Source organism: Ciconia boyciana, chromosome 3 (assembly GCF_034638445.1).
Source record: "Ciconia boyciana chromosome 3, ASM3463844v1, whole genome shotgun sequence".
In the NCBI taxonomy this organism is placed as follows: Eukaryota; Metazoa; Chordata; class Aves; order Ciconiiformes; family Ciconiidae; genus Ciconia; species Ciconia boyciana.
The window spans coordinates 84957535-84974751 of record NC_132936.1 but is presented as its reverse complement, the minus strand read 5'-3'; the positions used below and the strand labels follow the sequence as shown (position 1 = coordinate 84974751).

Genomic DNA, 17217 nt, shown 5'->3' with positions numbered 1-17217 from the left:
GCTGCTTTCTTTCATGTTTTTGTAGCTTTTGCTGTGGATTAACAGCCTCAAGCAAAACAGCAAAGTGAATGCAATTTTATTCCTGATGCTAAAAGAGTGTAGGGTAGGCATTGCACATTTGGCTACTTATGTTCCACGGAGAAGTCCTGGGCTGCGTGATGCAACTGCGATACAGCTTTAAGACAGTAAGCATTCAAAGGCAATGCAACTAGTGATAGTGTGACCTTTGAACTGGAAAGGTTTCTTGTCCTTTCGCATCCCTCCGGTTAGCAACGCTTTTAGGGTTTATCGCGGAATGTGATATGTAGCTTTTTTCTCTCCCCCCTGCCCCCCAACTTTACAGGCTTTTTTTGTCTTTGTAAGTGCAAAATTGAAAGACTTAATTTATCTTGCACAAGCAGTGCAAGGTAAGAGTGATACAGTACGTATTTTTTAAGCCTATTACCAAGACTTAAAATTTTGGCCTAAGAATGTGTTAAAATAGAAGATATGATAAATAAGTTTGGTCCCCAGTGGCAAGTATCGATTGCTTGTATAAATACTTTGTTATTATTGACTTGGAGGTCAGCAATGTTTTCTCTTAACTTACGCTGCATCAGAGTGTATATATGCACATATCTGAATTATCCTTATAAATGAATAATAGCCTTAGTCTTTTTTTTCCCCTTTGCCTCTGACTATCTCCCCTTTTTTTAATAGTGCTAGTTCAGGGAGAGACATATGAATCTCTTTTCCTGAAAGTTTAGCAAATTTTTTTCCATAGGAAGTAGAAACCTTTGCTAACCAGCAGAGAGCTTATTCATTAGGTTTTTGTGAAAGTAAGCTTTCTTTTTTTTCCATTTTCAGTGGTTTTAAAAGTAAAATGGCATAACCCTTGGGACAGAGAAGACAATCTTCTGAATATAGACTGCTGTAATGCTACCTTACTAAGCCTGAAGATGGCCTAAAACAAGAAACAGCTGTCTGTTCTAGAAGCAGTAGGATATTAATTCTGAAGCATCCGTTACATTAATGTTGTTCCCACGTGAAAGGTTCATAATGAAAAGCTTCACTCATTTTAAAATATAAACTAATCAAAAGTATGTATATTTTGAGTAGCTTATTTTTAGTTTTTTAAATTTATTTATTTATTTAAGCCAACTTATGCTATTCTGAGTCAACTCACCCCATAGACTTCTGCTTTTAGTTTTATTTTTCTCTAATTTTGGTTTAATGAAATGGTTCTGCTTCTAATTAAAAGTGATATCTTAAAAACCAAATTGTGTAAACGATACCTCATGTGCAGACTACAAACACATTAGTCCTCCTATGAGATTTATATCGGAAGGCTTGTGGTTAAGGCTGCAGAGGCTGCTTAAAGAATAATCAAAGGATGGAAGAAAAGCCAGGAAAGAAAAGGGACGTGTGAGAGAGAATTATGAGACTATAGAGGAATTTGCTGTAATGTTGTAGTCTTATAAATGTGTGGCTGTCTCATGTACCTCTGCTGTCATGGAGACCTGGTGGATCTTGTCAATGTAATGGCCTCAGAAGACATACAGAGCCTCTGAATAGTTGGTATTTACCAGCATAAAGGAAAACTAAAATTGTATTCAGATTGAGCAGTGTGTTTAATTTACAAGTTTCTTCAGATGTTATATAGGGCAGTAGGTTTGTATTTGGCTCTGTCAGCAAACAAATAATTTTCCTGAACCTTGCCACCAATTCACTGTATGGTTGTTATCAGAGATGTAGCAGTTGACTTCAGTGAAACACTGAGGAATGGAACTAGTGGCTTGCTGCTTGGGTTTTTAAGTCGTTCTGAGCATAAGTTGATATAAACTTTCTTAATAGGTTAACATTCAGCTTAAGTTATTGATAAGCTTGTAGCTGTTGTCAGGACAGATTCATTTAAATAATTGTGGAACTTAACCTTTTTCTTGAAAATCAGTGTTTGCATGCTTAGAACTAAAATATTTAGTGGGAAATAGACTGAGAAAGGCTTGTCCATGGAAGCATCACTCTGTACTTGCCCTGCTCTTGTACTGTTCCAAGAATCAATTGCAGAGCACTGTTCTATTTGGCTTTGGGACTAGGGAGTCAGGTGCAAGCCATTATCAATAGCCCCTGAAGCAAAAAAAATGTTGTGAAATCTCTTGATGTTGATTCAGTGCAGAGCAAGGCCAAGGCCTTTCCACTGCATACTGAAGATGGAATATAAGGCTAGATGGATGTCTGGTGTGATATGGCACAGCAGTTCTTGTGGCGGGTGCTGTGAGGTCCTAGGTTAGTGAGCAGTTGTAACAAGACCTATTTATCTTCTCAGTTTCAAAGTGGAGAAAGGGGATGCTGGTACAGAAGGTAGAATCTGGATTATAATTCAACTCTTTCTAGTGGGAGTACACAATACAGACTTGGAGGTATTTTTGATCTCTTTAAAATTAGATTTAAAAAAATCTTGTCTATGCTGTATGCAGTAGTTTAGAGGGCCCTCACATTTACATTTGTTTTCTTTATCTGCAGCCTAATGAAAAAAAAATAGTGAGAAGAGAGGAAAGCAGTCCTTTGCTAAAGCTAAATATAAATCTCTCTTAACTCCAGAATGTCTGATAAATTAAACTATGCAAATTCCCTTTAGCTGCTTGCCTGACCATTTGCAGGCTCAAAGTCAGAGCTTCTCAGGTCTCTTCCGGTCGTAATCTTGCTTGAAATCAAGTCCAGCTTTCATGATCTCTAAATTAAAACAGCACAAGCTAAATCATGGATTACAAGTATTGGCGGTGACATCCAGCTATGAATAAAGCCAGAGCATTCCCCTGTGTAGGGATGTAATACCCTGTGTGAAGGCAGAGTGGTGTTCAGCTTCAAAAGGTTAGAAATGATAGGCCTTGACATACTAGGTTGAAATGGTGAGGCAGAAGGGTGGTTCAGCAGTTTTAAAAAGAAGGGGGAAAATGGGCATATTTCTGAATCTGAGAGACCTTGTTTAAATATTTTTTTTTCTAGGTAGAATAATGGTGAATTCTAATAGTGAAGGCCTGGTACCAGTGATGACAAGCCCCCAGGCTTTAGGGTAAATCATGCTGGAGGAGGTACCAATGAACAAGGAGAAGGCCCAGACTGTCTCAAGAGTTTTGCAGAGGGAACAGTAGGACCTTGTGTCTTGCCCATGAGGTTTCTGGTGGCTGATGGGAAAGAGAAGCGCAGCAAGAGCATGTTCTCAAGGGGCAGTTTGCTCCTAAGACAGGCAGGCAAATATTTAAATAATGGAAGATACTGTCAGTCAAAACCAAGGCTTGTGTTCTTGCCTGCTTTGTGAGTCACGGTTTCTTAGTTTTGTTTACCTGCAGTGACTTGCTTAGTTCATTGCAGTAAAGTTTTCCTAGATTGCTAGTGAAGGCTTTGACATGTCGAAAATGTTTCCCTGAGTCTGAACCAAGAATGCAGTAGTATTTCTACTTCTTGTTTTTAGTGTTTCAGGTTCCCAGTACTCTTGCTTTTGAGATGCGTTTTAATTACTGCTTGTAACTCAGGCTTGTGGTAATACGTGCATATAATAAATCCTTATCACTGTGTATTTCTAGGTCCACTGGCCTTCTTTCCTCAGTGGAAGCTGAAACATTATGATGTTATTGTAGGTGTTTTGTCAGCTCGACACAATCATGAACTGCGCAGTGTTATAAGGAACACTTGGTTCAAGCACCTGAAACAACATCCTGCACTGAGCCAACGGTAATCTCTAGTGTTTTGTAATTTGGGGCTTTGTGAGGGGGGACGGGGAAAGACTATAATGCTTAAGTATCTTGATTTAATCCTTTATTTTGTTTTTTAAAGTATTTCCTTTTTTTACTTTATTTGTGAGCATCTTGTACTCTGATAATTTTTTAAATCTGCTTAGTAATATGTAAGAATGCTGCTTGTTCTGGGCTGGAACTATTATTTATACAAGGAAGAAAATGTAATTGTTTCACTGTTCACTGCTGTTTGTTTTTGCAATTAATTGCCACTGTTCATTAGTGATGTATAAGACTTTTCCTTTTTTGTGTTGCAGTGTACGCTTTGTACAGTATGCAACTTGAAATGGTTAGTAATCCAGGCTATTTGAAAGCAGGCAGGATCATGTTTGGTGAGAGAACCACAAAAAAACCTTACAACAGTCTCAACTGTAAAGTTCAGGTTTATTTCCCACTGCACCAGGTACACCAAACTGCTGCAGTGTGAGTGACCAGCAGAACCCTTCCTGATTGCGTGCGTAGACCTGACAGTCTACAGACAGCTCTGTTCTTACTGAGAAAGTTCTGCTGCAGTTCGTTCCTGGAAACATGGTCATCTTGATAGGCCTCTCGTCTTGGTACCTGCCTTGCACTGAAAGCCATTTACCATTCACAAATTTGGTGTCAGCGTGCAGTTTGGAATGAAGCATAGCTACTCCAGTCATCTAAAAATGTGACCTTTCATAGCTTATATGGAGTTTCCGGAGGATGTTTAGCTGCTAGATGAAAGACAGGGCTAAGGTGGATCCTCTTACTCTTCATACTGCTTGTTGTCTCCTGACTGTGGCACAACCATAATTGGGGCTGGAAAGAGCAACCTGTTGTTTTGCTACGACCTGAAGTTGAGATATTTCATTGTAACGGATAGTCTGGAGTCCTTATTCCTCCTTTGATGCTATGTGTCTTTTTTCTTATTATTATTTTTTTCATTGCCTTTTGAATGCAGAATATTCAAGCAATCTTGAATTAATAACAAAGCCAGGCAGGGAAAGGCAGGGCTTCAGGATCCTTCAGTGTTGCCTTATGTCTTTTTCTGTTTAGTGTGCTGGCTGTCTTGAATCCCATTCCTAGTTGCCAATCTTCCTGCGCCCTCATTATGAAATATAAAAGGGTAATGTGGGTTTGGAATTGAGCCCCTATGAGGGGATTAACATGGTTGCTCTTCATAGAGACCCTCATTGCTGATTTTTAAGGGATTCAAAATCTTAATCCTGTAAAAGATGGGCCATTGTAATTAAATACGTTTATTGAAGGTGGAGGGAGGAGGGAAGAGAACTGGTGTTAATAAAACCAAATTATTTTAGTGTCCTTGTGAAGTTTATAATAGGTGTGCATGGTTGTGCTGTGCCAGTGGAGGACAGAGAAGACCCCTACTCCTGCAAACTTCTGAACATCAGTAACCCAGGTATAGAAATTAACTTTTAAAAATTCTATGATCTGAACTAGAACTAATCATCTTTCATTACAAGAGTAGTTTTGGGTGCTTAACTGAGACAGCCAGTCTTGAAAAATAAATGCTGCCTAGGACTTGCTGTCTTAGCAGTTCCATAACCTTCCTTTAAGTACCATGTGCAGGCAAGAAAGTGAGATATCTTTGGGGATGTGAAAGGGAGGCCATTGACTTCTAATGGATTTGCATTTTCCTTGCATTGGGGGACAGTCTCTCCCACATAACGTACATTTTTACTCAATCCCTGTGTAAAATGAAGTTGGAGAGAGCTGGAATGACCCGGTCCAGTGTCATATGTGAAGACAGTAGCAAGGTGCCAGAGTCTCAAGTGTCAGGTGGACTTCTCTGGTGACAAAGTGAATTCTAAGCAAGTCTGGCTGATAGGTTTTTCAGATTACGCCCTAGAGAGGAAACAATTAAGAAACGTACCATGGGGAAAAAATGAAATGCTGCCATACAAAAATTCCTAACTAAAATTGTAAATTCTTCCTGTCACCTTTTTTTTTTTCTATTTAACTTTTGTTCTTTAATTACAAGTTAACTAAGGACTGCTTGGCACTTAAGCTATGATTCACCATAAAATGAAACTTCTGTTACTTTCTCTTTGAATGGCATCATCCACTGCTTAACCAATCTCCCATGAATAAATGGTACCTCAGGGCTTAGGGAGGAGATAATGCCAAAAAGCAGGCAGCTGAATTAAGTGGAGGTGTATGTCATTTTGATACATGAATAATTATTTTAATATGCTAATATACAGATATTCATGCAATCAAATAGCATTTTTTTCTTTACTCTGTGGATTTATTGTGTTTCTAATCTTTTCTCTGTGGATATGTAGACATTGACTTGCAATTGCTGGTAGCTGGCAGATTGCTGCATCACTCTGAGTTTCTCCTTTCTGCAGTCTGCAGCCAGTTGTATTTTCTTCTCCTCCAGCGTTTGATTACCCTTGTTCACTTGCGAGCCATGCTAATTAATCAGAATGCTTTGCATGTATCCAGTATGCTTTGTGTGTATCCAGTTCAAGAACTATGAAGTCTTCTCACATTACCTCTGTCCTTTCTTCTTCACACAGTTTTGAATCAGGAAATTGAAGCATTCAGTCTCCCTGAGGATGTACCTTCTGTGCTCTCTGAAGACAGAATTGTCAGTGTGAACTTTCGTGTACTTTACCCCATTGTCATTACCAGTCTTGGGGTATTTTATGAGGCTGATGGGGTGGGATTCCAGAGGAACATCACTGTAAAACTGTACCAGGCAGAACATGAGGTAGAGTATTGTAGTTATCTTTTGAAAGTGGACTAAAGCATGTTGTCTCTTTATTGTGGATTAAGATCTTACAGAAAGCGACATGCTGTGTTGATGTTTTAGAAGAGAAGTACTTAACTGACAAGCATATGAATTATATTTTTCTTCTGTTGCATTGTAAATTCTTATTTTACAGATATATATACACGCACACACGCGAAAGATGAAAAGATAAAATTCAGAGTGCTATGAGTTAATTTAAATGCCCTTTTGAAAGAGTGCTTATATCTAATTCCAAGAAACAAGTTTGATTGCATTTGAGGTTCTTAAGTATTGATAGGCATTAAGGAATAAAAAATAAACGGTTGAATATCTTTAAAACACACGTGCAGAAAGACACATTTGGTGCCTTCAAGCAGAGAGATGCAGGACAGCTGTAATTTTTTTCTTGTTTGTCTTCTGGCAAGACATTTTGAGATTTCTAGAAACTGGTATTATTTACTGGTATTATTTACAGGTAATAATCAAACTTCAGTGATAATTCCCCCCACTCCCAAGCTGTTATGGGTCTGATAGAATAGCTTAGTACAAACCTGGAGGAAAAAAATAATTGAGGATCATTGTTGCATTTGGTATATTGCATTTATCTCTACCAATAACGTGATAGGCCGATTTCAAGACTTCTGGCTATGCTACAGTAGAAAGAATTTTGAATTTAAGATAATAATTACAATTAAGTACAGAAAATATACTACGTATACTGAAGTATAGCTTTTATGATGAACTTCCAAAGAGTCGGGTTTATAATAGCAAAAAAAAAAGTGTACTGTAATCAGGTTTATGTTTGCTAAATGGTAGAATTCTAAACGTTGAGAGCCTAGTAACTTGATCTCCATTTTTTTTACTTCCATTTTACTTCCAGTGAAGGAGAAAAATTAGTATCATAGGAGTGCTTTGAGACTGTTTTCTGAAGATGGGGAATCTGGCAATGCAGCATCTTTATGTTGTTTGTTGTTATCTAAGGGCTGTTTGGTGGCCTCTGTAATATAATAGCAATTAAGTTTTAGGGATCAGCATCCTCTGTTGCAATTAATAGTAGTCAGCTATTTAAACAGAAGATAGAAAATCTGTAGACTGGGAGATGAGTCTGAGCCTTCCAGATGATGTGCTCTGTTGGTTGGATTCTAGTTGAACTTGCACTCTTGTTCTGTTGTTGCTTGCTTCCACAGTATCAATCCAACACTTGAATTCTGTGGAGTCTGTGAGACTGTTGTGAGAATAAAACTTTCACTGAATTTTATACAATTGATAAGCCTCCTTCCTTTGTAACTAACTGAGATGATCAAGATTAGCATAATCTCACAGCACTTTTAATGTGTGTTTTGGTTTTTGTTTTTCTTTTCTGTTGTTAACAGGAAGCTCTCTTCAGTGCTCGCTTTAGTCCACCAAGCTGTGGAGTTCAAGTGAACAGATTGTGGTACAAGCCAGTAGAGCAGTTCATTTTGCCAGAGGTATGTGCGGTATTGGAACTGCCTGCAGTTCTTTTGAGTCAGCTGGAGAGACTGACTGATAAAACTGGCCTTTGCTTGAGGCAGAAAAGGGAGAGTGAAAACCTCTAGTTGAGGGGGATATGCTGAAATCCAGAATTTCTTTTTCACCATCTCATTATCACCAGTAGTGTGAGCAAAATCCTGAAAAATACAAATTTATTTAAAAATTACATTGGTAAATAGTAGCAATTTCAGAAACCTTTTCAGTTTCTGAGTGAAAATTGTACCTGCTTCGATTCTGTGGGAGAGTTTACCAGAGAATGGGACACTTCTTTCTCCCTCCTGCTTTTTCAGTCATCAGTACACAAGAGAGGGAGGGGAGGATGGCACAGGTTTCTAGGGAAAAGAGGTTTCTGCTTCTGATGTCTTGGACATAACAGCAAGATATTGTGTGTTATGTTTGTAATGACACTGTTAGTTGAATAGTTGTAATCAAGAAGCGCTTACTTGAGGGCTACTGAAATTTTGGTTATTCCTTTTCTGGCAGCACCAGTGAGGAATTGTTCGTTCATTGAACCATGCAAGGAAACAAGAATCAAAACCTCAAGAAGATCTGTAGTAGGGTCTATCTGTAATATGCTAGATGGAGTATGTGGTGCACAGAAGACTGACATTGGGTTTTTAAAACCTGTCACCATCCTGTGGCTGAAGTGGGTGTTTTTCGTGTGTGGGTGGTGTGGGGTTTTTTTGTGGGTGGTTTTTTTTTGTTTGTTTGTTTGGGGTTGTTTTTTGGTTTTTTGGGTTTTTTTTAAGTAACTGCTCCTCAGAAATTTGGGAGAAGACTTGGGTAATCATCGGATCCTCCTTCCTATCTGTCTGCCTCCTACGATTAATCAAATTCCATTTCACATCAAACCACCATTTCGGATTCGAAGCGGCAGCCTGATACTGACACTTTGTAGACGTCATCTGATTATTCCTCTATATAACCATCTACTGATGAGGATCCTGCTCTTCTAGTATATTAATTACAATTTACTTCCAATCTCTACTGCTTTTTGGGCAGTAATGAAAGTGTTAGCGTTCTTGCTTGTCCTGAGATACCATTAGCTAAGCTAACAAGGCAGGGTCTAAAGTTTTTGTTCGTTTGTTTGTTGGTTTTTTTAATCCTCTTTAGGATTGGGGGTGCAGTCCAAGAGGAGGGTTTTGGTATAGGGATATAGAACCCACTTGTGGCTGCTTAGGAAGGAAGGTGATTAAACACAGAAGGAACAGAATATAGGTAGGAAAAAAACCTGATATTATTACAGTGAAGGTTTAGTGAACACAAGTTGACTCGGAATGAGAATTCTAGTTCAGCGGACCCTCCCAGGAACAAGGAATTGTTCCTGGTGGACCAGTGTTCTCTCACTAGATATGTCAGCTGCCATTTTAGGCTGTTTCCCTTCATTTAAATATCCTCTTATATGACTGGACCCTTACTGCTATTTCTGTAAGTTGTCTTTAGGTCTGGGTTGTTTTGTTAATGCAAGAAATTAAGTGTTTTATGAAGGAATGGAGCAAGAGAAGACTGAAGGAGGAGGAGAGAATGTTTGGGGCCAGTTTAATCCCTGATTTATTCCCCTGCCTCTATAAGGATAAATACATTTGGAAACCTGCTCCTTTTAAGGGGGATCTGCAGCTGATTAATTGGTTTATAATCTTAAACAGTTTTTACTGAATACAATGCAAGTTTGTTATGTTGGCAGGAGACCTTTCGGGTGAGCAGACCTCTTGCAGTATTTTGTGCATATGTTTTGACAGTCTAATTTCATATCAAAATGATTCAGGGTTTTTTACTTTTTAAAAAAAGAGTATTGGTTACCCAGTAATTTGATAGTATAACATGTAAGCCTTTTCCCTGTAAGATTTTGTTCTGAGATACTAGAATTCTAGGCAGTTGTAATTTTGCTATAAATGATTGCATTTTTCCTGAAAGGCAGATGGGAAGTATTTCATTTAGAAAGGGGCTATTAGTATTCATATATTTCTTTGTGTGGGCTTTCTTAATCTGATACGTGTCATACGCTGAATGCTTACAGGATAACATGATGTTTCTAATGTAGATTAATAGGGCTTATGCACAGCATGTAGTCTCCTGTGATACTTAGGATGCTGAACCATACAAGATGATTCAGAGGAGACAGAACACCCACGTGTTCCTATCTACTTGTTTGAGAGCAGTAAATTTAGTGAACTGTTTTAATTGTCACAAGATGGTTTCTGAGACATTATCTGTTCTCTGCCTTTCCACCTTCAAGAAGTAATGGGTTGTACAGACTGCTGAAGAGCTTCATTCATCTTCCAGCTGAAGTGCTGCTCTTTCTGCTCATCTTGGGGAAAGGGAGGGAAATGCAGCATTAGAATAAGCATCTGGCATGCCAGATTGTCAAAGACAGTATCGATCATTCAGCGTTGGAACAACTGAAAGCGCGGAAGAGCAGAACCACTAGCAGATAACTAAAACTCACACAGGGGCTCCTACAGCCAAGTCTTAGCAATGCACTTACTTTGTCAAAAAGCCACAGGCCGCTTGCATGAAAATGGGACTCCGTACTACGCATACTCTGTATTACTAATGGGGAGTAATTGGAGAAACAAAAAGCACAGCACTGTTTAACATTAGGAGGGGAGTTTGGCAGGGCTGCATTATGTCAGTACACCTGTTCGGTATTCACTGTAAATGCCACTGCGCTCTGGCAGCAACAAGGCTGGAATTTAAATGGGGAAAAACAGATGATGTAGTCTCAGGTGTGCCACTAATGTTTTGCTTTAAGCATTTCCAGGCCTCAGCATTCATTAAGCAGCTTAGAATAAGAATAGCTGAAGGCTAAAGTCATTAGAAAATTTGCTTACAAGTCTCTGAACCTGGAAAATAATGATAGTTTGCAGCTTTAGAACACCTTGCACTGAGGTTCACTGGTAATAACTGGTTAAGACTTTTAGTACATGTTTGAAGTCGGTATCAGTAATAGTCAGTGGTGAGAATTTTAATGTTTCTGGTTGCTGAGGAGTGAAAGGACTCTCAGGCTCACTAAACAACTTACCAAAGGTTGTGTATGTAAACAAGGCACAGAAGTGGGATTAGACCCCCGTCCCTACAAAAAACATTGGAATGGGAATGACCCACTGCAAATAGAGAAATTGAGCGTGTGGTTTTACTCTGCAGGGTGTTCAGGGGTCCTGCAACTGAAAAAAGTCTTAGTAGTGGTCCATTTGTTTTGATAACTAACAGATAATTAAACAAACAAGGGGAAGGTATTGAGCATGCAAGTCAGGCTTGAATAAACACTGACTAGCTCCATTATTAGATTATAAAGATGGCATTATAAATAATAGACGGGAGACTTCTGAAATAAGCAGCTGTCATTAAATACCAAGACTGCTGCAGATGTTAAGACGTACTTCTAGAGGAAAGCAAAGAATTGAGCTGAACTCTAAGCTAGCCTTAATGGTGCGTCAGTAACTGGAGAGTTTCTGGAGAAGGTTTCTGGAGTACAAGGAAGCTGAAATGCGGAAGAGCTGAGAGGTTAGTACAAGTAAAGAGACTTTCTACAGCAACAGAGATGCATCTACAAATAGTTGAAACAAGTTGTTTGTTGCAAGGTCCATGCTAGCTATCAGTGTTTTTCCTATGAAATTGGGAGAAACAAAATGGAATGTGCTCATTTAGCAGTCGGGAGTAGCAGAGTCACAACCCTACAATTACTCTATACTACCTTGTCATAAGGGTGATATTGCTTTAAAAAATTTTCAAAATATAATAGTACCAGTACTGTTACCTGTACAACATACCACTTGTCCCTTTGCATGTTCTTAGGGGTCTTCAGGAAAGTCTTGTATAAAATGGGCAATAGTTGAACTGTTAGGTGGATTAGTTTCAAGCTCAAATGAAATGCTTTTAAATGCAAGAATTTACGCGCACACACACACGCACACACACACAAAAGCCATGGAGTGATATAACTTAAATTGACAGTTAAACCCAGAAAATTTTAAAGATATTCACTTGTCTTTCTCCTCCTTTCCCTGCCAGCCAAGATGTGAGGTCAGAGTTCTGTGACTCTCCTACAGTAGCTTGTGACAGCTTTGCCAGGATAAAGGTGGCTGTATTTTCCTTTGAGTTTTGCCGATGTCAGGATCGAGTCTTTGATCTCTGGTTTTGGCAGATAACTAAAAAGCAGCACTTATTTCCAAATCTGTTTTAACATATTCTCTTTGTAATGCAGGATTTTATACTTGATTTTTAAAAATTCACTTCAGGTCACCTTTAAATGCCATCTTAATGATGTTAGAAAGCCAAAGCCACTAGACTTCTCTTACGAGTTTAATGTTCCTAATATAGAGATTAATGATTAGTCTTAAAAGCATGATTACATGTTACTGAGTTTTGCAGATGTATTTCTTTTATGTGGAACTTATTTTTGTTGAAGTGTAAGCAAAACATCTATGTTGTGCATTCAAGTTATATGTTGTGTGAAGTTGACTATTTTAACATTAAAAAACCCAAACTGTTTGATTTTCATCCTTTGAAGTCTTTGAATACCTGCATAACAGTGTTTCACTCTCTTACCAGAGTTTTGAAGGTACCATTGTGTGGGAAAGCCAGGATCTTCAGGGCCTTGTTTCAAGAAACCTTCATAAAGTGATGGTGAATGATGGAGGGGGTGTTTTCAGAGTCATTACAGTGAGTGACCTCACCTTCCCTTCCACTTTTTCCTATAAGTCTTGGGTATTTAGCATTTTGCTTTCCTGTATTTCTCTGTAAATGGTTAATTCAGTTGGGCTTCTCCTGTTGTCTCAGAGGGGAAGTTTGCTTTGCCTGGGAAAAGGACAAGGGCATGCAAAAAAGGATGCTAGTAAGTGGCATTTTCTTTTATTTTGAAGGCAGTAAAGTTCACCTATTGTCTTTGTCAGGTGTGAAGCAGTATCAGTATATCGGAGATGGCAAAACGTGGGTCAAAAATCCTGTGCTAAAATCCCAGTTGATGGGATTAAGCCTGTTTTTTTGCCTTTTGGCAGTGTGTCTCTCCCTGTCAAAACGTCGCTCGCTTAAACATGCTGTGCTGTTGTAATTTAGCCAGAATGACTTTACATTTTACTCTCAACTTCAAAACTAATTTTCTAAAAGTTTCAGTGGTACCGCTAGTTTTAGGTGACACTTCAAAAAATGCCACAAAACTTTACAGTTAAAAATCTTAGTCTTAGGCTTTTATTATGCAGGTACCTAAACCAGAAGAGCTTTAAATTAACTTCATCCTCAGTTGCCAGAATACTTCACACCTTAAAATCACAGGAAAAAACACAGCGGTAATGAGAGATGAACTAATTTATTTCTTTCCATTAATCTGTCTCTAGCAGGCAGGGGAAGGGTCACTGCCACATGAACTTACAGAAGGTGTGGAGGGAATAGCAGGTGGTTTTATCTACACTATTCAAGGTAAGTTTGCAAAACATAGCATCACATTTGATGTTATGATAAAACAGGAACTTTCAATTACATTTCTGAGGTAAAATTTGTGTGATCTCTATGAACTTGATCAACTTAAGTTTTCTTTTAGTAGAAACAATTAATTTCTTTCTGCCTAATGTTTTTTTTATGCCTAATGTCAATGTCCTGTTATGGTTTCTTTGCTTGCTCTTTGTCAGCCACTCCAATTGACTTGCATCCCTTTGTCTTTTTATTGACAGAAATACTATTTTTATCTAGACCCTCTTCTCTGTCCTTGTTTTTTTGTTACCCAAACCCAAGTTAAAAAATGTTGTGCAAGGTGGTCCTCAGGAAATCTTTCCCTGCTAATTTTCACAATTTTTCCAGTCGTGCTACTTTTAGAAGTACTGTGTCTGATGTTTAATATCATAATGATTCCATGGTTCTATATTAACTACTGACAAACAGCGACTACCTAACATAGCCTGCTTTTCCACCTCTATTTTTGCTGGTTTACACATATTTCAGGAGAGTGTTCACAGACCCTGTAGGAGTCCTTTCCAGTGTCTTAAGATTTTGGCCACATAGCACTGTGTATTCTTGATGAGTTGATGTATTCTTATCAGTCCACCATAGTCAACATAAGCAGTGACTTTCAGAGCGTTATTCCTGTGGTTTTGTAGTTAGGGCTGACAGATATAAATTGGGCAGTCCTGTTGTCTTGTCATCTGCATAGGAGCCTAAACTGAGGTGTGCTGAAGCCCTTCCATCCTGTTTGTCAAAAAGTTCTTCAGTACCACAAACTATGTCCTTACCAAGAAGTTCAGTATTCTTGCAGTATTTATTTAGCTTTTATCTACAGTCAGTTATGTGATGAAATTCAGCAGGGACTACCTATGCTACATCAAAGCAATGCCAGTTTGATTAAATTTATCATAGGATTTTCTTGTTTGTTTTAGGGTTTATTTTTTTATGCTAGGTATATACTTAGGAGTAATTGATATAACAGTAGCCCTTTTACTCTACCAGTAGGAGTAATAGTGAAGTCCTGGACAGCTCTTTAATATAAAGAACCTTAAGAAGCTGAATCATTTTATTACTGAAAAGGAAGATAATACTTTTTTACTCTAAACTTGGTGTAATCTGTATCAGACCTTAGGCAAAAATGTATTTCTTTGTTGTTATGCAACTTTTAACATTTCATATGAACTTTTAAATTAATTGTAGGATTTTCATAACCCCATTGAGTTGAACACTTCTGCAGATTCATTTTGTCAGTATGTTGTGTATGATCCAAGAGAAACAGGTGAAATGGTATGTAGGTATGCATCTTTGTTTAATGATGGGTGCTGCTTCTTTCAGAAGGTGATGCTCTTTTAAAAAGCCTCCATACTCGCCCAGAAAGGTTTACAAGTCACATAAAAAATCTTGAAGAAGAAGATGCTTTATTGAAGGAAGAAAGCAGTACCTATGATGATACTGTTTTTGTAGATGTTATTGACACTTACAGAAATGTTCCAGCCAAACTGCTGAACTTCTACCGATGGTAAGTTGAAAAGAAAGCATTTTCTCTTAGGAACGTTGCTGTTTGTAGTGCAAGATGATCCAGCATGTTACGTTATCTGACAGGTTCTGTGAAATACATACCTTATGTGATTTACTTCATTAAGTTGTATTTCTCTCTCTCAATTTTGGGGGCACGTAAAGTATCTAATGAATAAAATAACAGGATCTGTATTTCTTGAATGCTGACCCTTGGTGCCTCAAATAAGCATGAGCTGGCAAGACGGGCTTCTGCTCTAAGAGTCCAGGTGTGAAAATTTTCATGTCTCCTTGTAATTTCTTTTAATTTATTTCTGACTGAAAACTAGCAGCTTTAGTCTTTTAAAGGATGGCTTTTGGCAAGCTTGTAAACTTAGTGTTTCAGCTTGTGCCCATTGACTTTTGTCCTGTTGCTAGGCACCACTGAAAAGAGCCTGGCTCCATCTCTTTACACCCTCCCTTCAGGTATTTATATACATTGATGAGCTCCCCCCTGAGCCTTCTCTTCTCCAGGCTCAACAGTCCTCATAGGAGAGGTGGTCCAGTCCCTTAATCATCTTGATGGCCCTTCGCTGGACTCGCTCCATCCAGTATATCTGTGTCTCTCTTGTACTGAGGAGCCGAAGACTGCACACTGTACTCCAGATGTGGCCTCACCAGTGCTGAGTAGAGGGGAAGGGTAGGAAGCTTGTGTACAGGGGGAATGGAAGGCTGAGAGGAAGAATTTTCATAGTGTATTACATTGTCTATGGTGAACCTAGTAAGTTATTACCTCTTATTTGCAATTCTTTCCATTACTCTGGGATGACTGTTTCAATTAATTGATATTGCTGTGGAGTAAGAAATATAGCTGACCATTTTTAGTTGCTTGCAAGATTATGCACTTATTTAACAAATCTCATGGTTATGAATGTAACTGAAAAACTGAACCATGCTTTCAGTTCTAAAAAGGGAGTTTAAATGACAAGACTTAGATCTTTGTGATCATTTCTTACAGGTTACCAAATGTTTCAAGATTTAGTAATACAAGGCCTAAGGAAAATGCCTTTCTTGTTAAGAGAAATTACCCTTAAAAACAATGTTTGTTAATCAACCAAGGAATAATCCCTAGAATCTTAAGCTTCTTTGGTTATTTTACAAGTGACAGATATTCAACTATTTCAGACAGTTAAAGATTACTTTTTTCATATTTGAAGGGTGCTTTACTGAGGAAGAGTAAGTACCAAGTTGTTTCCACAGATGTTTCTTACAACCTTCTACAGTTGTATTGCCCTTGAACTGTCTCATCCTGAAGAGCAGGCTCCTGACATGTAGCCATTGGCTTTTAACAGCTGTGCCGCCATCATCAGAAGGGATTCATATCCTTCTGAGGTCAATGCTGTTTAAGACAGATTCATTAGTAAATCCACCATCTGTCCTGGAGAACAAAACTTCAAGTTTGTTTTCTTCAGCTCATACACAAATCCATGTTGTAAGATCATCAGTAGGATGCAGCTGCATCTCCTTTCTGTAGGACTAGCAGTCAGCCTTGGTCAATAGGGAAAACATTTAAAAGTCAAGGGTAGGGAAGACATTCCTTCCCTCTTCCTTCCCCTTCTGCTTCCCAAAAAACCCTTGCAGAGTGTTCTGTTGCATAACTGTAATTTGTGGGCTGCAGCTCAGCTTCTCATCACTTTTCTTTTTGACTACAGGACAGTTGAATCAACGAGTTTTGATTTGTTGCTGAAGACAGATGATGACTGTTACATTGATTTGGAGGCTGTTTTTAACAGGATAATGCAGAAAAAATTGGACAGGCCAAACATTTGGTGGGGAAAGTGAGTTGTTTTTTTTAACTTGTCTTGAAGAGATACCGTGTCTTTAGTGAACAGTTTACTGCTTTAAGTCTGTTTTCGTGTGGGTTCCCCTTTTCTGCCTATGGAAGCTAGTTACAAAAAGCAGGACTTTTGTATGTGTAGAACTTTGATTTCTGTATTTTGAGATTCAGTACTTTACAATAGCTTTCCAGAATGTGCCTTTACAATGAGTTGAACTTGCTGAATACCTTACCTGTTTTAAAAATGTGTTGTATATGTCTTTGTCATGGTACTTAAGTAAATAAAAGTATTCCAGCAGTACAGTAAAGTTAAAATGCAAGTACATACTAGAATTGCAAATGTTACTTTTTTTGAAGCCACTGTGATTTTTCTGATGGGCTTGAGGAAATGGGATAAACAGGAGAGACAAAATTGCCTTTATAATCTGCACTTTATTTTGAAGTCT

At 38.3% G+C, this 17217-nt stretch overlaps 1 protein-coding gene across 6 annotated transcripts in view; it reads left to right on the top strand.

Moving 5' to 3' along the window:
• B3GALNT2 (beta-1,3-N-acetylgalactosaminyltransferase 2) overlaps nt 1–17217 on the top strand; it is a 29237-nt gene that overhangs the window by 6687 nt on the left and 5333 nt on the right. For 3 of the 6 annotated variants that reach the window (XM_072856387.1, XM_072856389.1, XM_072856392.1), the window contains exons 2-9: nt 3564–3711; nt 5057–5157; nt 6281–6474; nt 7869–7964; nt 12559–12669; nt 13341–13422; nt 14776–14959; nt 16647–16772. In XM_072856387.1, the coding sequence (XP_072712488.1) occupies nt 3564–3711; nt 5057–5157; nt 6281–6474; nt 7869–7964; nt 12559–12669; nt 13341–13422; nt 14776–14959; nt 16647–16772 (1042 nt within the window). The remainder of the gene's footprint in view (nt 1–3563; nt 3712–5056; nt 5158–6280; nt 6475–7868; nt 7965–12558; nt 12670–13340; nt 13423–14775; nt 14960–16646; nt 16773–17217) is intronic. The other 3 variants (XM_072856388.1, XM_072856390.1, XM_072856391.1) reach the window with 2 other exon arrangements.